An 18899-nucleotide genomic window follows, 5' to 3' on the forward strand; every position below is an offset into this window, starting at 1 on the left:
AAATAATTTTATTGAGAAACAAATAACAATGAGACAGTTTCAAAACCAATTACTAGCACAGCTTCAATAATTAATACATTGCATATTGTTGTCTTAGTTGGTTATTCATTGTACAAGATACACACATGATATCCTGTCCATAAATACTATTAGAACAAATCTCTCTATTCATTTAATTAAGAGAATTCAGCTGTATATCTATCCTATTTTGAATATACAGATTCAAAACGGTCGTTCATTTGTATCTCCCTTTTTTGTTTAGTTTTGTCAGAGAAGGGTATTCCATTGTCATTTAAATATTGTAGGTGTGTGAATTCAGCAAAATATTCCAATATAGTCCAGTAGTCATAATAGTAGTGGGTTTTCCATAAGACTGGCAATGTCAGAAGTTGCTGACTTGAGCCTTTTACAGTTCAACATATTAATATGGCTTTACTTTTTATGCATTGTTTTTATACTTTTCAGTTGGATGGTTAAGACCAAGATAAAGCAAGACCTATATAACAAGAAATGTAACTTTTGTATCTGATAATAAGTCAAATCCCCTCAGGATTTACCCTGAAACCCTGTACAGCAGTTTGTAGATCCTTTGTGAGTGTCAGCCATGTGAATGAGTCACAGCTATTGCCTGACTAACCAATTTGCTCTCTGTGAAAGCCTGAGAGAATGTTTTCTCTCCATGTGACTCTCCTTAGGCACACTCTGCATCATCAATCATTTTCCTCTGTGGCCCCGTAATCTCCTTGAGTAGAAAATTTGGGACACAACTGAGTCACATGATGTTACAGCACAGGTTCGCCTATGTCCTAAGTCTTCACTGACGCAAGTGCTTATTCTACTGAGCTATCTCCCTGGGCCTTATACTGCTTTTCATTGCAGCTGCACCATTTTATATTCCTGCCACCTGTGCACAGAGTGCTCCAGGTGTTCCATATCTTCACCAACTTTTTTTGTTCATGCTTTATCTTGATAGTAGCCATTCTAATGTGCATGAAGAAGTTTTAAACTCTGCAAAGGAGAAGTTCATCTTGCTCTATAGTGTAAGAGCTAGTTTGGGGCTACCTACATGTTTGCCAGGTTTTCTGTTTGATTGTTTGTTTGGTTGGTTGGTTTTTGGTTGGTTGGTTGGTTTTGTCCATTATTCACTGGATTTTAGGCTTTGTTATACCATCCTTCCCCTTCTTCCTGAAGGATGTTGTTTTTTTGTTGTATAAAATTGCCTTTGTCCACTTGATAGTTTTGCTGGGCACAAAATCTTCAGCATTTCACTTTTCACTTTTGGCTGATGAAAATCTATCAATCTAATTGTTGTCAATTGGAAGGCAATATACTTTTGTCATTTGCCTAGCAAGATCTCCTAGCCTTTGGTGGTCTGTAATTTCATTATAGTGTGTATAGGTGAGGGTTTATTTTTGTTTATTTTGTTTTGTGATTCAGGGGGAAGCCTGAATCCAAGGATTGGTATCTTTCATTAGTTTTGAAGACTCCCTTCCCATCATTATTTCTTGGTTTATTGTTTTTACCTTTTCTCTCAATTGTTGCTATCTAGTACTCCGGTTAAATGTACTTACATATTACTTTCAGAGTTTCTTTTATATTTCCCATTGCCTTTTTTCTTTGTAATATGTTATGTGCAATTTCTTTATCTTAATCAGAAATTGATAAAAATTTTCTGTGATCATGTTATTTAATCTAACCATTGAGTCTTAATTTTTTACTTTAAAAATTATTGAATGTTATTTTTATATCTACCTGTGTATTCTTAGATCACTTTTGAATTCACCTTTTTAAAAATTGTATCATCTCTGGGAATCTGAGAGAGAGATTTTTCAGACTGGGCAGCTTAGTGACTTAGCATTCAAAATTTAAAAAAAAATTTAAAAGAGGGTCTGGAGTTGTTGCTCAGTGCAAAGGCACAGGGTTCAATCTTCAGAACTGAAAAAAGAACTGTATCATACACTGTTATTTTTATAGCTTAAACCTGATATTCTAATTTTAAGTCTTTGGGAAATCTCAGTCTATTGTTACTTCTCCTGACTTTCGTTTACTAAGGTTTGTTTTCTAGTCTATGTGATTGTTTCAGAAAAAAAAATTATATTTAATTAAATTTATAGATATCTTGAGCAACATTTTATTGAGAAAAATTTCCTCCAAAAAGGGTTTACCTTGTTCTTTTACTAATGGGCACTACCAACCCAGATCCTTTTATTTGTCAGTTTTGGATTCCTCTGCCAAAGAAGATAATGGTGATTTGAATCCCATTCATCATGAAGCTGACAGGTGGTGACAAGTCACTCGATGGGACTATTATTACCACCTTTATTTTTTTCCATCAGCATTTGTGATGGAAACGATTTCATTTTAGTCCCCCTGGCTAAGTGTGCTTTGTTTGGTTCCAGCACATCCTTTAGGTGAGATGGACCTACTGTGAAGTTCAGGCTCAGCAGGGCAGGGCAGGTGAGCTGCTCTCTTAGATGGATCCTTCCCACTTCCCCTGCCTTCCTTTTGTTGTTGATGATGCTTTGTGCTCTTCGGTTGTTTTTGAGTTCCATATCTCTTTTGTATATTATGTGTATATCTTGAGAATTTCCATTTCTTGTAACTTTAACAGTGGACTTGATGTGACTGAAAATACTCGATGTATTGTAGTAAGATATGCTGTCATTAATCCACCTCAAAAATACTCTCCCTTGCTTCATGTAAATTTATTTCCTTGTCCTTGCCACATTCTAAAGCTGTTCTAGAAGTCCTCTTTCATGAGTGTCTTTAGTTGCAGGCTTCACCCCTCTTTGTCTCCTCACCCTGTGCTTCTGGTAGTTGCTTTCCCATTATTCCAGCTGCTGCTTTACTGGGCAACTTCTGTACACCAAGTGTCAAGGTGAAAAAAGAAGACAAAATCCCACTTTTGGAAGATTATATTCCAATAGAGACCCTGAGCAAGTGTCTTATTTACTTTTCTTTTGTTGCTAGGACAAAATACCCAACACCCAAAATTAAGGAAGGAAAGGTTTACTTAGCTCAGTTGGTGGAGGTTTCAGCCCATACTTGGCTGGCTCCAAGGCAGAGCAGCGCATAGCGGAGGGCGGCCCTTCAAGGTGGCGGAAAGAGGCATAGGGCAAAAGGGAAGAGCTGCAGCTGTGGCAGCTAGCTAGCCTCTTTCCCTTCCTTAAGTTGTAATACAGATCACCCACCCCAGGGCAAGTGTAGCACTCACACCCATAATCCCAGCATTGGATCAAGAATTAATCACAAACTCTAGAAGACATCCCAGACTGCATGAAGCTTTGGGGGACAGCCAGACACAAACCATAACAGCAAGTAACTTCTAATATCAGATAGTATAAAAGACAGAAAAGCCAGAAAAGGGGACAGAAGACAGTGGCAATGTTGACTTAGGAGGTTAAGGAAGGCTTCTAAAGAGATAGCTGAACAGAGGTCTGAATCCTGGGAGGGAATGGGCCTGCAGGTATCTGTGGGGAGGGTATTCAGGGCAAATGAACAGGCAGTACCCAGGCACACAGGTAGAAGCAGGCTTGGCCTGTTGGAGCAATGGAAAAAGGCTGAGATGAGACAATAAGAATATTAATTTCTTTGGCTGAGTAACAAAACTTGATGACCTCACACTCATTTATTACTTCCCAGTTTCTATAGATTGAAAATCTGGTGTAGCTCGGCTGGGGTCTGGGTTCAGGGTATCACAATCAAGTTGTCAGCCAGCTGCCTTCTTATCTATGACTCTGTGGCGAATGTGCTTCCACATTTTTTTCAGGTTCTTGGTTGAGTTCAGCTCCTTTCAGGCAGAACTGATGTTTGTTTCTGGCTGTTGGCTTCCATCTCCTACAGATCATTTGTAGATCTCTGCCACAGGCCCTGTCATAAAAGCAGGGCCCCTCACCTCAACTATCCCTCATAGGGGCCATGGGGGTATCATGGTAGTGCAATGTGATCTAACTTGGGACATTAATTCCTTTTTTTTTTTTTTTTTTTTTTGAGCTAAGACGTCACTGGGTTGCCCTGGTTGGCCCCAGTTACAACTGTGCCTAGTAAGACCTTCATTCCACCTGCAAAATTCCTTCACAGCAGTATCTAGATTAGTATTTGTTTGAGTATCCAGGAAGAAGGATTCTGGGAGCTGTGTTTTGAATTCTGCTACCTCCTTGAGAATGGCTGGTGTCTTGTCAACCAGGCTCATGGGCCACAATGTCATAGAAGATTTTATCCTGATGAAGTGGGAGCAGACCCAGGAACCCAAGTAGTGGAGGGACATGATCTGAGTAAGGATCGTTCTGCTGCTATGTGGAGAGTTGGTGAGCAGCAGAGGAGAGTTTTACAGATGACCAGCAAGAGGTGTGGTAGCTGGGCTGAGGAGTATTAATTCTTCAACAGCTTGTGCTTCTCCAAATGTGCCATGCTGCCTCAAGCCCCATGTCCCTGCCCATACTTCTCTCATTGGAGTGTTTTGTTTGTTTTTTTTTAAATGTTTTTATTTTTTATTTATTTTTTTTTTATTTATTATATTTATTTATTGTGTGTGTGTGTGGCCACCTCAGCCCACCAGGGGGCGGGTCTGGCTGGCATGTGGTGCTGGGGATCGAACCGCGGTCCCTGTGCTTTGCCAAGCTTGTTTCAAATAGGTGCTTTAGACCACTGAGCCATCTCTCCAGCCCCTCATTGGAGTGTTTTATCATCCCACCCACCCATGTCTACTCAGTCAGAACAAGTCCTACTTGTGCCTTAAAACTTACCTCAAGTGTTGTCTGAAGGGCCCTCCCAGCTTTTCCCTACCACTGATCCCTCTCACTAACTGGAGCAAGCTGAGTTGGGTCCTCTGATCTCTTTTTCCCTCTTGCTTTTCACCTATCTGGAAGCAAGGATTTGACTCTAGTTTCTGTGTTTCTATCACCTTGCCTCGTGTGTTGCATTCTGCAGGTGCTTTTGCAGGAACTGTGGGAAGTGCTTGGCATGCAGTAGACATATTATTATTCTTGTGGAGTTGTCGTTTAGAGGGACAGACCTATGTAAATACAAGTAAGTATCTATGCATTGACTGGATGCCAGCCATACCATGTGCTCACAGTGGTGTACCAACTCTGCTGTTACTGGTATACGTGGCTTAAGGGAAGCCTTTATCCTGCTCAGGCTAGAATAATTGGATCTCTTACATTCCTCCAGTGCATGAAATACTGATCTTACTGCAAAGGATTCCTTTTTTGTTGTTATATTTTAAAAGACATTTGTTTGGCAACACTGTTTGCCACTAATTTACTCTATATTTAAAGAAGTAAACAGTGATTCATCTAAGACATTCTGTAATTTAAGACAGACTTAGAAAATGTATTCCCCAACCACTTGGAAAAGGTCTCCAGTAATGATATCTTACTTAAGAGGAGAATCTCTTTAACTCAAAATAGCAAACACTCATAGGTCAGAGTCCTTGTTGAGGAAGGAAATTATCAGTGTTGTTACTGATGAGAAACTACTAAATGTTTCATTTCTGTAACTCTCACCTATAGTTGCCGAGAATTTGAACTTTAAAAAGTGGGACATTGGAAAAGAATGACTTCACAGAGTAGACACAGTAAAGTTATTTGAAACTTAGTAAACTTAAAAATAAACAATAGAGAGTTGGGTTTCATGCTGCTGCCTCCCATGTTGCCATCACAGGAGGCAGCAGGCCAGCCCACTAGGGGGACCATGGTGCCTGTCGGCGCCCTTTCTCACACTGTGGAGTCATGGGTGGGGATTCACAATTGGCATAAGCCAAAAAAGAAACAATTACTTTAAAAACATTTTTCATTTATATTGCCAAGTTTTTCTGTTTGTTTTCTGGCGATCTCTCTTGGAGAATGTAAATATGTGGTTCAAGGACTGTGCTGTAGTCTTGTATGAATAATTGGCTATTCTATTTCAAGTTGGAGGGAGAGACCTCAAGCCAACTGCTGTACTTTCTGGCTCACTGGGAAGAGTGTGTGAGACGACTGTCTCCCTTCTCCTGAGCTGGCTAAGAAGGGAGGGCACACAGCCATCTGCATTTATGTATCAGTTAAACTTGGCTCAAGGCATTGGTTTTAAAAGCATTTGAATTTGTAATACACTAACTGGGCTTTATGGCTCTCCTTCATTCCTTCCCCTATCTTCTGAAAAGGACAAGGAAAGACTCCCAAGTCCTCTTGCCAAGATCTGCCCTGAGAACAGGATGGATGGGCTCCCTCAGCAGGCCTTGCAGAGTTCACCTGGACAGGGCCAAGAGGGACTTTGGTTTTATCCTTTTCTCTGCTCTCCAGGTCTTTCAAAGAGGAAAAGGAAAATAATTCCATGTGGAGTGCCAAATGTCTTCTCAGAAAGTTATCCAAGTGATTTGGCTGAGTTTCTTTCTTTAGTGGACAGAAAGAAACATGAGGGATTGATATCTCCCACAGCCTCCCTCATCCTGTTACAGCTGGGAAGGTTTGCTTAGGCTTACTGAATCCAGTGTGACTTCTCTTGACTTGACCTTTCACAGGGGGACAAGGGTGAGACCCTAGCGGTGCTTATTTATCTGTGTCTTTTCACAGTCTCTGTTGATGCTCAGCTATCCTTCTAATTGGGTCCTTCAGCTAGTACTCCCAAAAGCCAAATTTGCTGGTACTTCCTTATGTGAGCCTAAAGTCTCCCTGTAGCTCCACTTCCATCCCTGTCCAGCTTCCCCAACTGGTCCACTTAAGTCCTGCCTTAAGAGGATGAGGCCTGAAGCCAGTAAGTGTCTGTATCTACGTCCACCTTCTCTTGAAGGTGTTCAATTCTTACCAGCGCTATATTTACGAGCCCACTCCCTCCTTATGGTTCCTGATTTTCTGGGTCTTTCCTGGTGAGCCAATATTGTATTTATTTTCATTTTATTCACCTTTAATGTCTAAGTGAATATTTCCAAAAGTGGCTTTTACTTGCTTCCATTCTGGATGCTGATCTTCTGTCAGTGTAACTTGGCATCCCAGCAGCATCTTCAATAACTTCTTGCTGCTATGTCACAGTTAAGTTTGGTTGACTGAAGTTTGTTTACATCTTTTCTACCTTCTATTTGCACAAGTGTAATTTTAAAATTAGAAGCTTAACATCTATCTCTATTTTACTTCATCTTGTTAGATGTTGCCTTTTACCTAAACTATTTTTAGTGGGGAGGCACAGGATCTGACGAACATGATTTAACACACAGCCCCCTCTTACAGCATTTATAGGCTGGTATGTTACTTATCCTGATTTCACCTTCATTCAGTCTCCACAACGGTGTCATGATGCAGGTAGTAGTGTTATTACCATGTTACAGACAAACTTACACCTAGTGGAGTTGTGTTCACACAGTGAACTGGGCCCAGGTTCACATCGTTCATAGCCTATGCATGTGACCCTCAGCCAGACAGCCTGTCCCAAAGCTGGCTTTTCTTTATTCACTAGTGACCTCTGTGCCCTAAAAGCATCAGTGTGACTAGCAGTGGAGCTAAGTTGAGGGACTTCATCTGCCCATAAGGACCTATGTGCATGATCCAGGGCTTCATTTTCTGTTTTTGGTGGGATGCTGTTTGTTCATTTTGAAACTTACCTACCTTAATAAACAATAAACAACTTAGGTTTCCTATAAGTTGTTCAGGCTTAATAATGCCATGCTTGATGATTATAGCTTTGTTTTTAGGTGGAACACATGTTGCCTATGATCTTCCCTCTTCTCCAGATCTGGGTGTGTAAAATTCTTTTCCGTTCACTTTCTGAAAACTGAAGTTTCTTGGCACTTGTCTCCAGTGATGCACATGAACACTACCTGGTCTAGTCCTTAGTCAGTATCAGCCCTACACTGTCCTGGAAAGGGAGCACCACTGGCCAGGCCCTGTGCCTTAGTGGGTGCCAAGGCATGCTGGTTGTAGTGTTCCCCCCAGAGATGAGATCACCTGGAAGCTGGGGAATCTGTACCTTCGCCCTGCCTCAGTGAGACCACCCTCTTGTATTTTCATTGTATTTCTTGTCTTCTAGAGAACATAAAAGGGTCACTTTAGCTTATTAACTTAATTTGTTTTACAGTTTTTGGACTGCATTTGTGTTTGTGCGGGAAGATGACTATGGCCATGTTTGTCACCTGATGAGTTTTCAAATGGAAGCAAACAAAATCTTGCTAACTACTCTTGTTTGTGAACCAAATTGTTTGCAAACAGAAGTGTTCATGAACCAAGATATTATTTATTCTTGCACTATGCACTATACCACTAGTCAAGTATAGGGTATGTCTTTTTTTTTTTTTAAATACGCTCTTACTATATATCACAGGCTGATTTCAAACTTGAGGTCTTATTACCTTAACCTCCCAGGTGTCTGAAGATGCCCACTCTCATGCCTGGCTAGGTTATTCTTGAAAAGCATTTGTTTGAGGTTCTCTTTTCTACATAATTAAAATGTCAAATTATTAGTTCAGGATGGGAAACCTTTTCCTTAGTAAATCCCAACTAAGGGATATTGTAAGTAAGTAGGACAAAGCTGTACATGGCCCCATCCACAGGTTTGGCGATTGTCTTGCATGATGTTTCCTTCCGTGGTATTTGCTGAGTTTGTGATTATTTTTAAAGAGTTCTAGGGACACTAACAGATTCTGTTGAATGCAAAAGGTATTGTGTGATGTGTGTCACAGGTGTCGAAAGTGAAACTCAAGTAAATGAAAGTACAGTGAGAATAAGTCTTCAAGGTGGTGAGGAAATGACATGCTATAAATGGTGCATCATTCAATAACAGGTAAGATTTTTAAAGGACCAATTGCAAGCATATTTGTACCAAATCATGTACCCTTGCTGTGTGAACGAGTCATCAATAAGAGGTGAAGAAAAATGATAGATACCATAAGGAAAGGGTCACTAAAGTATCAATTGAACTTTTTTAAAAATAATTTTCTTTTTCTTTTTCTTTTTTTGGTGGAACCGGGGATTGAACTCAGACCCTTGCACTTGCCAGGGAAGCACTTATCCTACTGAACCTTTCTCTGGGCCCTTAAAAATAATTTTCATTTTGTATATTTACGGTATACAATATGACATTATGGGATACTATAGTACAGCATTAACGTATCTATCATCTCACATAGTTACCCATGTTTTTGTTTTGGGGACAAGGATAGGTAAAATCTACTCATTTGATGTGAATACCAAATACAGTGTGATCTTATTATCTATAAGCTTGGTGTACGTAGGCTCTCCAGATCTACTCATTCTATACATGTGCTACTTTTTGTCCTCTGACCTTTGTCTCCACACCCCCTACAGCAAATCTTAGTAATCACTGTTTTGCCTCTGTCTTATATATTTGAGCTTTTTAGATGCCAGAAAAATGTGAAATTGTGACATAATTTTCTTTCTGTGTCTGGGTCAAGTCTTATCCATGTGTGGAAAATGGCAAGATCTTCTCTTTTTACCGAATTGAATAAGATCCCATTGCATATAGATATGTATGTGAGATAGATATCACAATTTCTTTATCCATGCATTCTTACATTGTCTCTATATATCATGTATTATAAATAAAGCTACTGTAAACAAAGGAATACACATATCTGGTTACATGCCCCCAGAGGATGGATTGCTGGGCCCTATGGTAGTTCTGTTTTAAATTTCTTTAGAAGCCTCCATTTGCCATAATAGTTATACCAACTTACATTCCCACCAACAGTGTACACCTTTACACACTTGCCACTATTTTTTACTCTTTGAGAATAGCTATCCTATCTATGTGGAGTAGTATTTCATAGTTCTTTTCTCTGATTTCTCTGATGACTAATCAATCATGCTGAGCACCTTTTTGTGTACCTGTTGGCCTTTCTTGTGTTTTCTTTGAAGAAATGTCTAAATGAGTCCTTCAGCTGTTTTTCAAGCAGATTGTCCATTTTCCTACAACTGAGTCATATGAGTTCTTTATATATTTTGGATATTAATGCTTTATCAGATAATGTGGTTTGTACATATTTTCCCCTTCCCATGAATTACTATTCCATTTTGTTGATTGTATGCTTTGTGGTGTAGAAACTTTCTGGCTTGCTGTAACCCAATTTACTTACTTTTGATTTTGTAGTTGGAGCTTTTGGATACCTACATTGCATACCTATTGATAAAAATATCTGAGCCTGCAGCCATTATTTATTTAGAATGACAGTTCTCAAAGTGTGTTCCTGGGAGTCCCTGATCCCCTTTCAGGGGTTCTGTAAGACCTAACCTGTAAATAACATTGCAAAGATATTAGTTACCTTTTTCAGTGTACTGACATTTGCAATGGCGGTATAAAAACAAGGTTCTCAGCATTTTTGTCTTTAAATTAGCTTTGCTTAGTGTCTACCAAAAAAGTAAGAGAAAGATTAATTATTTTTTAATCTTTAACAATTGTAATTTTATTTTATTAAATCTCAAGTCTTAAACATCTTTCATATTTACTGAAACAAGACAGAAAATAGCTATCACTGAGTGGGGACACAGGATTCACCCTGCTTCCTGAGAGAGGGTAAGGCTTAGCATTCATACTATCTCTGTAGTTTTCATGTACATTTCAAAAGAAAGAGGGGAGGGGTTCAGCTTTCAGGTGAATGGAAAAGGATTTCATAGCTAAATCTGGAGGGAGAGGCACAATTCCAAATAAAATTTCTAAAATTATGACATGAACAGTACTTTTTTTGAATTTTATTTTTAATCAATTTTAATGAGAAAGAAATTACAATGAGACAGTTTCAAAACAGGTTAGTAGAACAGTTACAATAATTGATACATTGCATATTGTTGTCTTTGTAGTGGTTATTTGTAGTACCAGATGCAGACATGAGATCTTGTCTAAACACTATTAGTGCAAATCTTCTCATTGAACTAAGAGAAAGTAGCTGTATATCTATCCTATTTTGTATTTACAGATATATATTTTTTTCACTGCATAATGCTCCTTCATTTATACACCCCCTTTTGGTTTTGTTTTGTCAGAGATGGGTGTTCCATTGTCACTCAATTATTGTAAGTGCATGAATTCAGCAAAATAACCCAATATAATCCAATAGTCCATAATAGTAGTGAGTTATCAGCAGAACTGGCAATGTCAGAAGTTGTTGATTTGAGCCTTTTGCAGCTCAGCATTTTAATATGGCTTTACTTTTTTATACCTCATGGTATACTTTTCTGCTGGATGTTTAAGACCAAGTTAAAGCAAGACCTATATAACTAAAAATGTAACTTTTGTATCTGACAAGGTCAGTCAAATCCCCTCAGGATTTATCCTGAAACCATGTACAGCAGTTTATAGATCTTTTGCCAGTGTTAGCCATCTGGATGAGTCACAGCCATTGCTTGACCAATTTGCTCTCTGTGAAAGCCCAGAACAGTACTCTTTTAAAGTAGTTTTTTTTTTAAGAGTTTAATTCACAAATCCTGTCTATATGATCTTGGTATTTGGCAGATCATTTCCCCAAAAATGAATAAAATGAAGCTCAAGGATATGCAACAGTTGCCCATGAAAAGCAAAATTCAGAATTTTGGAAAATCTTATTCTCTACCATGAACTTGACAGTTTCTGATATTTAATAACTTTTTTTTACTTAGATCAGTGGTGATATTAATAAATATGAGAGGTGTATTTTTGGTTTGCTTTTTTGGGAGGGGAGGTTGGCTTTGGGGATTGGAGCTTGCTTTTGGTATTATAGCTACATGTGTGCTAGGTAAATGCTGTGCCCAAAATTTTAAAAAATATGTTGAAATGCATCAAATCTGGAAGATTTACATACCTCAGAAAACCAGTATGTGCCAGAAGAGTAGTTAAAGAATCACACATGGATAGAGGATCATTCAAAGTCCAAGAATAAAACACATACTTTCAAGTAAAACATGGTCATCCATATGAATAATTTCAGCTAATTGGGTGGCTGAAGCAGGAGGATCACAAATTAGAGTTCAGCCTGGGAAACTTAGAGACCCTATCTCCAAAATGGAATTTTAAATGCTGGGTATCTAGTTCAGTGGCAGAGAACTTTGCTAGTTTGCTGGGAGCCCTGTGTTTGGGCCCCAAGAGGAAAAGAGAGATGGAGGGACAAAATTTCAAATTCTATATTAAAACTTAAACTTTAAGAAGCTACCACTTTGGGACTGGGGAGATGACTCAGTGGAATAAGTGCTTCCCTGGCAAGCGCAAGGGCCTGAGTTCAATCCCCAGTTCTGCCAAAAAAAAAAAAAAAAGAAGCTGCCACTTTTAGGGTCAGGAAGATAGCTGAGCTGCAAAAGGGCCTGCCTGGCAAGCACAAGAACCAGGATTCTATCCAAGGTACCACATGCTGAGCTGACCCCCAAAACCAGGAGTGGTGCCATATCCCTGTAATACCAGCCCAGGGGAGACTGAAACAGGAGGATCACTATGAGTCTGAGCTGCATATTGAGACCCTGTAACAAATACATAAGTTAAAAAAAAAAAAAAAACAGAAGCTACAACTTTTTATTTTGGTATGATATCAAATCAGAATATTCATAATTACCTGGAAGTCTATTAAAACAACCCTCTTTTTTATAATTTATATCTGTGTGAGGAAGAACTTTGCTCATTTCAACCAGATCATATTACATAAAAAAATTGAGTACAGTAGACAGGAGAATTCAACTTTTACTGAGCCAGTCATGAAAAAGATTTACAAAGAAAAAAAATCAGAGAAATTGTGCTCACGGGATTTTTGTGGCAAAAATACACCTCTTTTAGTAAGTTTTATGTAAATATAATGAATTATTTAAAATGTTTAACAGATTGTGAAAATTTCTGTTTTGATTTCTAATACCAACAGTAGAAATTAACTAGACCTATGTAATCAAGGGATAGTACCTCCATGGACCAAGGGTCTTTTGGGTTCTTGATCATTTAGTGTTACAGATCCTGAGACCAAAAAGTTTAAGAACCGTCAATTTAGATAATACATACCAATACATTTTATCCATGCATTAAGCATAGATATGTGTACATAAAATACATTTTAAAATATTCCTAAAAACAGAAATACCAAGATGATGATATTAACACCATTTCAGTGGCTACAATATTTTTCTGTACTCTCAAGGCCGAAAGACTGGGCCTGAAGCCCAAAAGGTTAACTCAGTAGAAAACCAAGTTCTGGAGGTTTAAAGGATAAAGCTGAAACACTGCTCACAGTTTTTAGTACTGACCGGCCTGTTCTACAGAACCAAGCCTCATGAAATCAGCACACTGTCCAGGCTGCCACACTGAGCCAGTAAGTAGAGGCCTGCAATGGAGGTGCCCGTCGCAGGTCACAGTAGACTGATTCAAGTGGTGGACTGACCTGTCCCAGTTTGCCTCCTGTGAAAACTTTGAGAAGCAGATTCCTACCCCACTGATGAGAATGTACCCAGGGACTATGAATTTAAGCCCTTTGGGGACCCTTCAACCCTACAAAGAGATGCATTGCTTTGCATGCAGAGGGAGGTCTCAGGCTCCACCAGGCCTGAGCGCATGCGTGCTGTGTGCAACTGTGAAAATCCAGCCTGGGCAAAGGGATGTGTTGAGTCATTCCTACCATGAGATATTTGTGAGCCTGACCTATGGACTCAGAGGACAGTGGCCTTCGGGTTCTTGTTCAGGAGAAGAGTGCTGCAATCTCTGACAGCCCAGGAAGTAGCCCACACCAGCAGGCTGGAGAGTAAGCTCACCCGCCCAGCACATTGCTTGCCTGTGTGTTCTCTGGTTTCTGATGCACATGGCCTTTGAATCAATGGCTATGCTAAGATATCTCCTTCCTATTTCAGAGTCTAGCCTTTCAGGCTTTAGAGAAGTTCACTCCTTTTTAAGTGGTCTCATTTCTGTAGGGCACGTGTTGAGCTTTTTGAAGTTGAAGTCTCTGACAGCAGCTATCTCTCCACATCGTGGGGATGCCACTGTAATTCTGCCAGCACTGACAACATAGCTGTCATGTCTCCCCATCTTCTATTGTCTTGTCACGTCTTTCCATCTTCTGTAATAAGTTACTACTTCAGTACCACCCACTGCTGTGTACTTATAATTGTCTAATTCTAATGTATTTTTATAGCAGGCATGAGAGCACACCCTACCTAGATGGGAAGAACACTGAGCAACAAAGATAACTAGGATGAATTGCCCAGGTTTACACCAGAAGTGGGTGGGCAACATCCCATGATGAGAACAATGTGGCTGAAAAGCACAACCGGGTATACGGCTCCCTTTCCTCCATCACCAACATACTGTCCACTCAGGGCAAGCCACTCAACCTGCCTGAGGCCTCACTCTGCTATCAGAGGGTGCCCAGCACAACTGCTGTTGGGGATTGACCAGGATGATGCGAGGGCTATGTGTTCTGGCGTCCAGTCCAGGCCTGCTCTCACCTTTGCCTCCCTTGGAGCTCCTTGCACCAAACTTTGAGGCTAGTTTTCATGTTAGAGTGAGCCTGGAATTGCCACACATAAGTAATCTAATATTCTCCAGCCTGAATTTGACAGGAAAGCATGCAGAACTTCTAGACTGAGGTCATGGTATTATTATTGTTACTCTCCCACCCCCATGAAAATAATCTGCCTCTGTGTTGAGACTTCCAGATCTGTCTTTTGTGAGTGTAGTCTCAGAAGCAAGGGCCCAGCTTAATAACTTAAATCAATAGGCAGAGAGTAATGTTGTTCACAGTTTATTCTATATAAGAATGTGTTGTTCCCAATTGTTCTCATATCTCTGTTTTTTCTTTTTAGAGATCCACATCTTCTGGATCCAACTCTGGAATATGTGAAGGTAGGAAACCAGGATTTAACATGTCCTTGTAACCTTGTATAATAGATTTCCCCTTTCTATCAGTGTTGCCAAATAATGCTATAGTCTGACATGTAGAAATCTGGCTGGATTACAACAACTGGAGGAAATATGACTCATTCAGACCTTTGACAAACCTTTGGGTCTCGTGTCTATTGTAGGTCTACAGCCATATTCCCCTTACATAGGCCAGACGTGTTTTAAAATTCAGCAGAGATTTTTTTAAAAAAAAAAAGAATGGTATGGCTCACGTAGTTAATTCCAAAGAAGTCTGGGGTTGGTGTCTCATAATCATACTTATTTTGTCAGTGACATGTAAGAATATTCATACCAAGAGGAATTAAAATGCATGACCAATGATTTTATGTAGTTCAGTTCACATTTTGCTACCAAATGAGGTTCAATTAATTTTGCTGCAAGATGAGTTATTTCTTCTGGTTTTTGGAGTTTTTTAGATTTTGGTAGATGCAGAATTGTGGGCCTGTGTTTACCTTTGGTGGTGCACTGAAGGCTCGGTGAGGTTTTATGAGATGCCTTTCTAATGGCTGCATTTTATTCAGCAGCTAATCTGAGGCCAGAAATAATTCATTATTTCCCAGTGGGGCTGAGAGTCAACACTTGTAAATAAGCAATGTTTTTCTTCTGAGCAGAATGAAGAGATGTTCTTCACTTTATCCCTCTGTCCTCTCTCCTTTTGGGAATTATTTGTGTTTGCTTTATTTTATCTAATTTTGAGCTATAATTAAATCAGTTACCTTTCACAGAAGACAGAAGTCTGATTTGTCACTCCTAGATTATGACAAGATATATTGTTATTTTCCAGGAGAAATCATGGCATGTGTCAGAATTTAGGCTTTTCTCCTCAGGAACCACAATCTGTCTTTATTGTTCCAAGAACAGCATCCCTCGGTCAGATCACTGAGGCCTCTCTTTGTTGTATACCATGCCTTCCCTAGAGAACTGGCTTTTCTTCCTCCATTAGACAGACAACAGATGAAAGAGATGTTACAGTGGAGGTAGATGTTGTTTTTCTTCTCTCTCATTCCTAAATAATGTCTGACCTGTGCTTTTACTGCAGCGAATAACCCTAAACCAGCAGAGCCACTGCCCCAGAGTCTGGTCGGAGCTGCGTGAGTGCTGTGTCATCGTCCCTCCTAGATGCGCTACGTTTGTCTTTGTGTAGCTTATGCACTGCCAAGCATTAGGGGCCAATACTCACAGCCTATAATTGGTCTTGACTATAGCACAAAAAGTGTGCCTTGTGATTGTGAGCATGGAAGTCACAGCGGCCCTGTGAAAGCACTTCACTTCTTATTTCAGAGAGTGACTGTCTTTTCCCACTGGCCTAGTAAGGCTGTATACAGGAAGGATATCCCTAATCCTTACTTCAGGAACTGTTCCTTTTTTATTTTTATAAAAGTGAAATCCCTTCTAATTCTAGCAATGAATTCTAAAGCAAAATATAGAGAATTTTAGATTAGCCTATTTTATTTCAATAATCCCCCTTATCTGTGGTTTTAGTTACCTACAGCCAGCCACAGTCCAAAAATATTAAATGGAACATTCTAAAGTTTTAGAATTTTAAATTGCACACTTTTCTGAGTAACATCTTGAAATCTCTCACACTGTTCTGTCCACTGTGCCTGGGACAAGCATCCTCCCCTTGGCCAATGGACCCATCCTGCATGTGCTATCTTTCCATTAGCAGCTGGTAGCTATCTGTTAGATCAACTCTCATGGTATCACAACACATGTGTTCAGGTAAGCCTTATCTTATGACATAATGTTCTTAAAGCAGAAGAACACATCATAAAACATGGAAGGACAAATCAACTCTGCACTATGTGGAGATACTCACTGCAGGACATAAGGAAAAAACAGTACAGTGTACATAAGGTTTGACACTGTGTGGTTTCAGCCATTGATGGGGGGTTCTGGAGGGTGCCACTTGTGGATAAGGAGGGCTTTTATATTATCTCAGCTACTGTATTACATCTGTGGATACTGATTGTTGTAAGATGAGCTATAGACTGAGATGGAGATACAGTGACTGGATATTTTCCATTTATTTCGGCTCTCCTTGCCTTCTCTAGGTAGTAAGATATGCTTGAACTATTCTTGGGTGGCTCTAATGTTCTTTTCAAGGGCTTGTTGAGACATTTTAAGAGTTTCTCTTTTCTCCAAAACTGAGCTGAACTTGATCATAACCTTATAAATGATTTGCCCATTTAGTCTTCTGAATGTATCCCAAATTTTTATTTCTTTTTCCCTTTGCCTGCAGTCTAGACTGGATGGCTTGGGAATTCGTTGGACTAGTATGGAATGTTGTTCTTGCTTCCATGGGCGGTAATGCTCCAGAAGCATGTTCACAGAGGCTTTGGACCTTAAGGCCCAAAAGACCCTTTGTGTCAAAGTTCTTGAGCCCATCCAAGGTCATGAAACACTTCTCAGACTTAGTTGCCCTCTAGGCCTGGCTGATGGTACCAGGAAGGCCCATTAGTCAGTATCATCTGACACCTCCTGACTACAGGGGCTATAGTTGCATGAAGAGAAGTGAGAGAGCTGTAGAAGACTTGGGCGTTGTTTGGCTCTTTGACTTTAATCTGTTTCTTTAAGCTGTTGTCCCTTCACTCCCTTTGAGCATGCAAAAAAGTAGACATTTTGTGGGAAGCATGCTGCGCCATGAAAGGAACTTCTGACCTATAAGAGTCATTGGCCTGAAAAGCAACAGTTAAGATGCCAAATTTTTAGCCATTTATTGTGACCCCAGAATGCAGAGCAGTCTGATCCCTGCTTGAGTCTTATCTGGGCAGCACAAGCACCTGGTGTGGCCAATAGACAGCAGACAGCCAGGTCACCCTATCTGTCTTTAGATGCTGCTGACTTCCCATCTGACTTTTGAAACATGCTTTCCCAGTACCCAGAGAGACCAAGGCTGATCCCATAGCCAGTGGGATCAGTGAGGAATTCAGTGTTACAGCGAGACAGCCGGGGAGAAAAAGACTGTCAAATTTGGTTCAGCTCAGTTTATACTGTGTCCTGCATAGGGTTTGTATTACAGCACATTTTATATGGCTTGAAGGAGGACCAGTTTCTGGGTTGTTTAGTTACCTAAGTTCTTCCTAGTGTGGAATGGAAAGAAATGTACAAGTTGAGAAATCTCAGGACTTGGGGTGGTGGGGTCTTTTGTTCTGTATAGCAGGCTTGCCTCCTGCTGGGCCTGCCAAAGGCACCTAACCTCTAAGGCTCAATTTGGTATTTGAATGCGATCAGAAAGTAAATAGCAGATCCACAGGAGCCCAGGGATTTTTGGAATCTCATTCCTCCATGTTTCTGTGTCCTTAATTATGGCCCTGGAGAGGAGAGTTCATCTCTGTATTTCTACTACTTCCTTGTTTTCCTAGCTCTCGCCTCTCCTCATAATTTTTTCCCACAATAGCTCAAAACAAAAGGGCCAGGGAGATGGCTCAGTAGAATAAGTGCTTTCCTGGCAAGCACAAAGGCCTGGGTTCAATCCCTGGTTCCAGAAAAAAAAAAAAAAATGGGGCTGGGGAGATAGCTCAATTGAATAAGCACTTCCCTGGCAAGTGCAAGGGTCTGAGTTCAATCCCCAGTTCTGGGGAAAAAAAAAAAAAAAAGCTCAAAACATGCTCATCCTGAAGGTCTGAATTCTGCTGCTTTGTATAATTGTAAGTTCTTTTCTGTAATGAAGCAGAATTGATTGTCTTCCACTGTAACTGAGGGAAAACATTTCTTCCAGATTGGGAAGCAGAAACTTCCTTGTTGACCCCACTTTCCTCTGTGCTGCTGTGCAGTTACTTATTGAGTTAGTGGTATAAGGCTCTGGACTTTTCCTCAGCATACCTCGCATACCTTATCCTAGATAAAACTATGGTGTGTGTGTGTGTGTGTGTGTGTGTGTGTGGTTTAAGTAGGAGGAAACAGCTTTTCTATGGATGATTTAAAGTGGTTGGTTTGTTTGTTCCTTTGTTTTTTGAGACAGGGTCTTGCTAGGCAGCTCAGGGTAGCTTTGAACTCTTTGTGTTGCCCAGGCTGGCCTTGAACTCAGCCTCCTGCCTCCTGCCTCAGCCTCCTGAGTGCTGGGATTATAAGTG

General features: G+C 40.1%; 1 protein-coding gene across 1 annotated transcript in view; it reads left to right on the top strand.

Annotated features, from left to right (window-relative positions):
* Bcar3 (BCAR3, NSP family adaptor protein) overlaps positions 1-18899 on the top strand; it is a 121032-nt gene that overhangs the window by 27074 nt on the left and 75059 nt on the right. Inside the window, exon 3 of the mRNA XM_004635715.2 lies at positions 14727-14766. Coding sequence (XP_004635772.1) covers positions 14727-14766 — 40 coding nt within the window. The remainder of the gene's footprint in view (positions 1-14726; positions 14767-18899) is intronic.

This window comes from Octodon degus, unplaced genomic scaffold (assembly GCF_000260255.1).
Source record: "Octodon degus isolate 3935 unplaced genomic scaffold, OctDeg1.0 scaffold00074, whole genome shotgun sequence".
Taxonomy (NCBI): Eukaryota; Metazoa; Chordata; class Mammalia; order Rodentia; family Octodontidae; genus Octodon; species Octodon degus.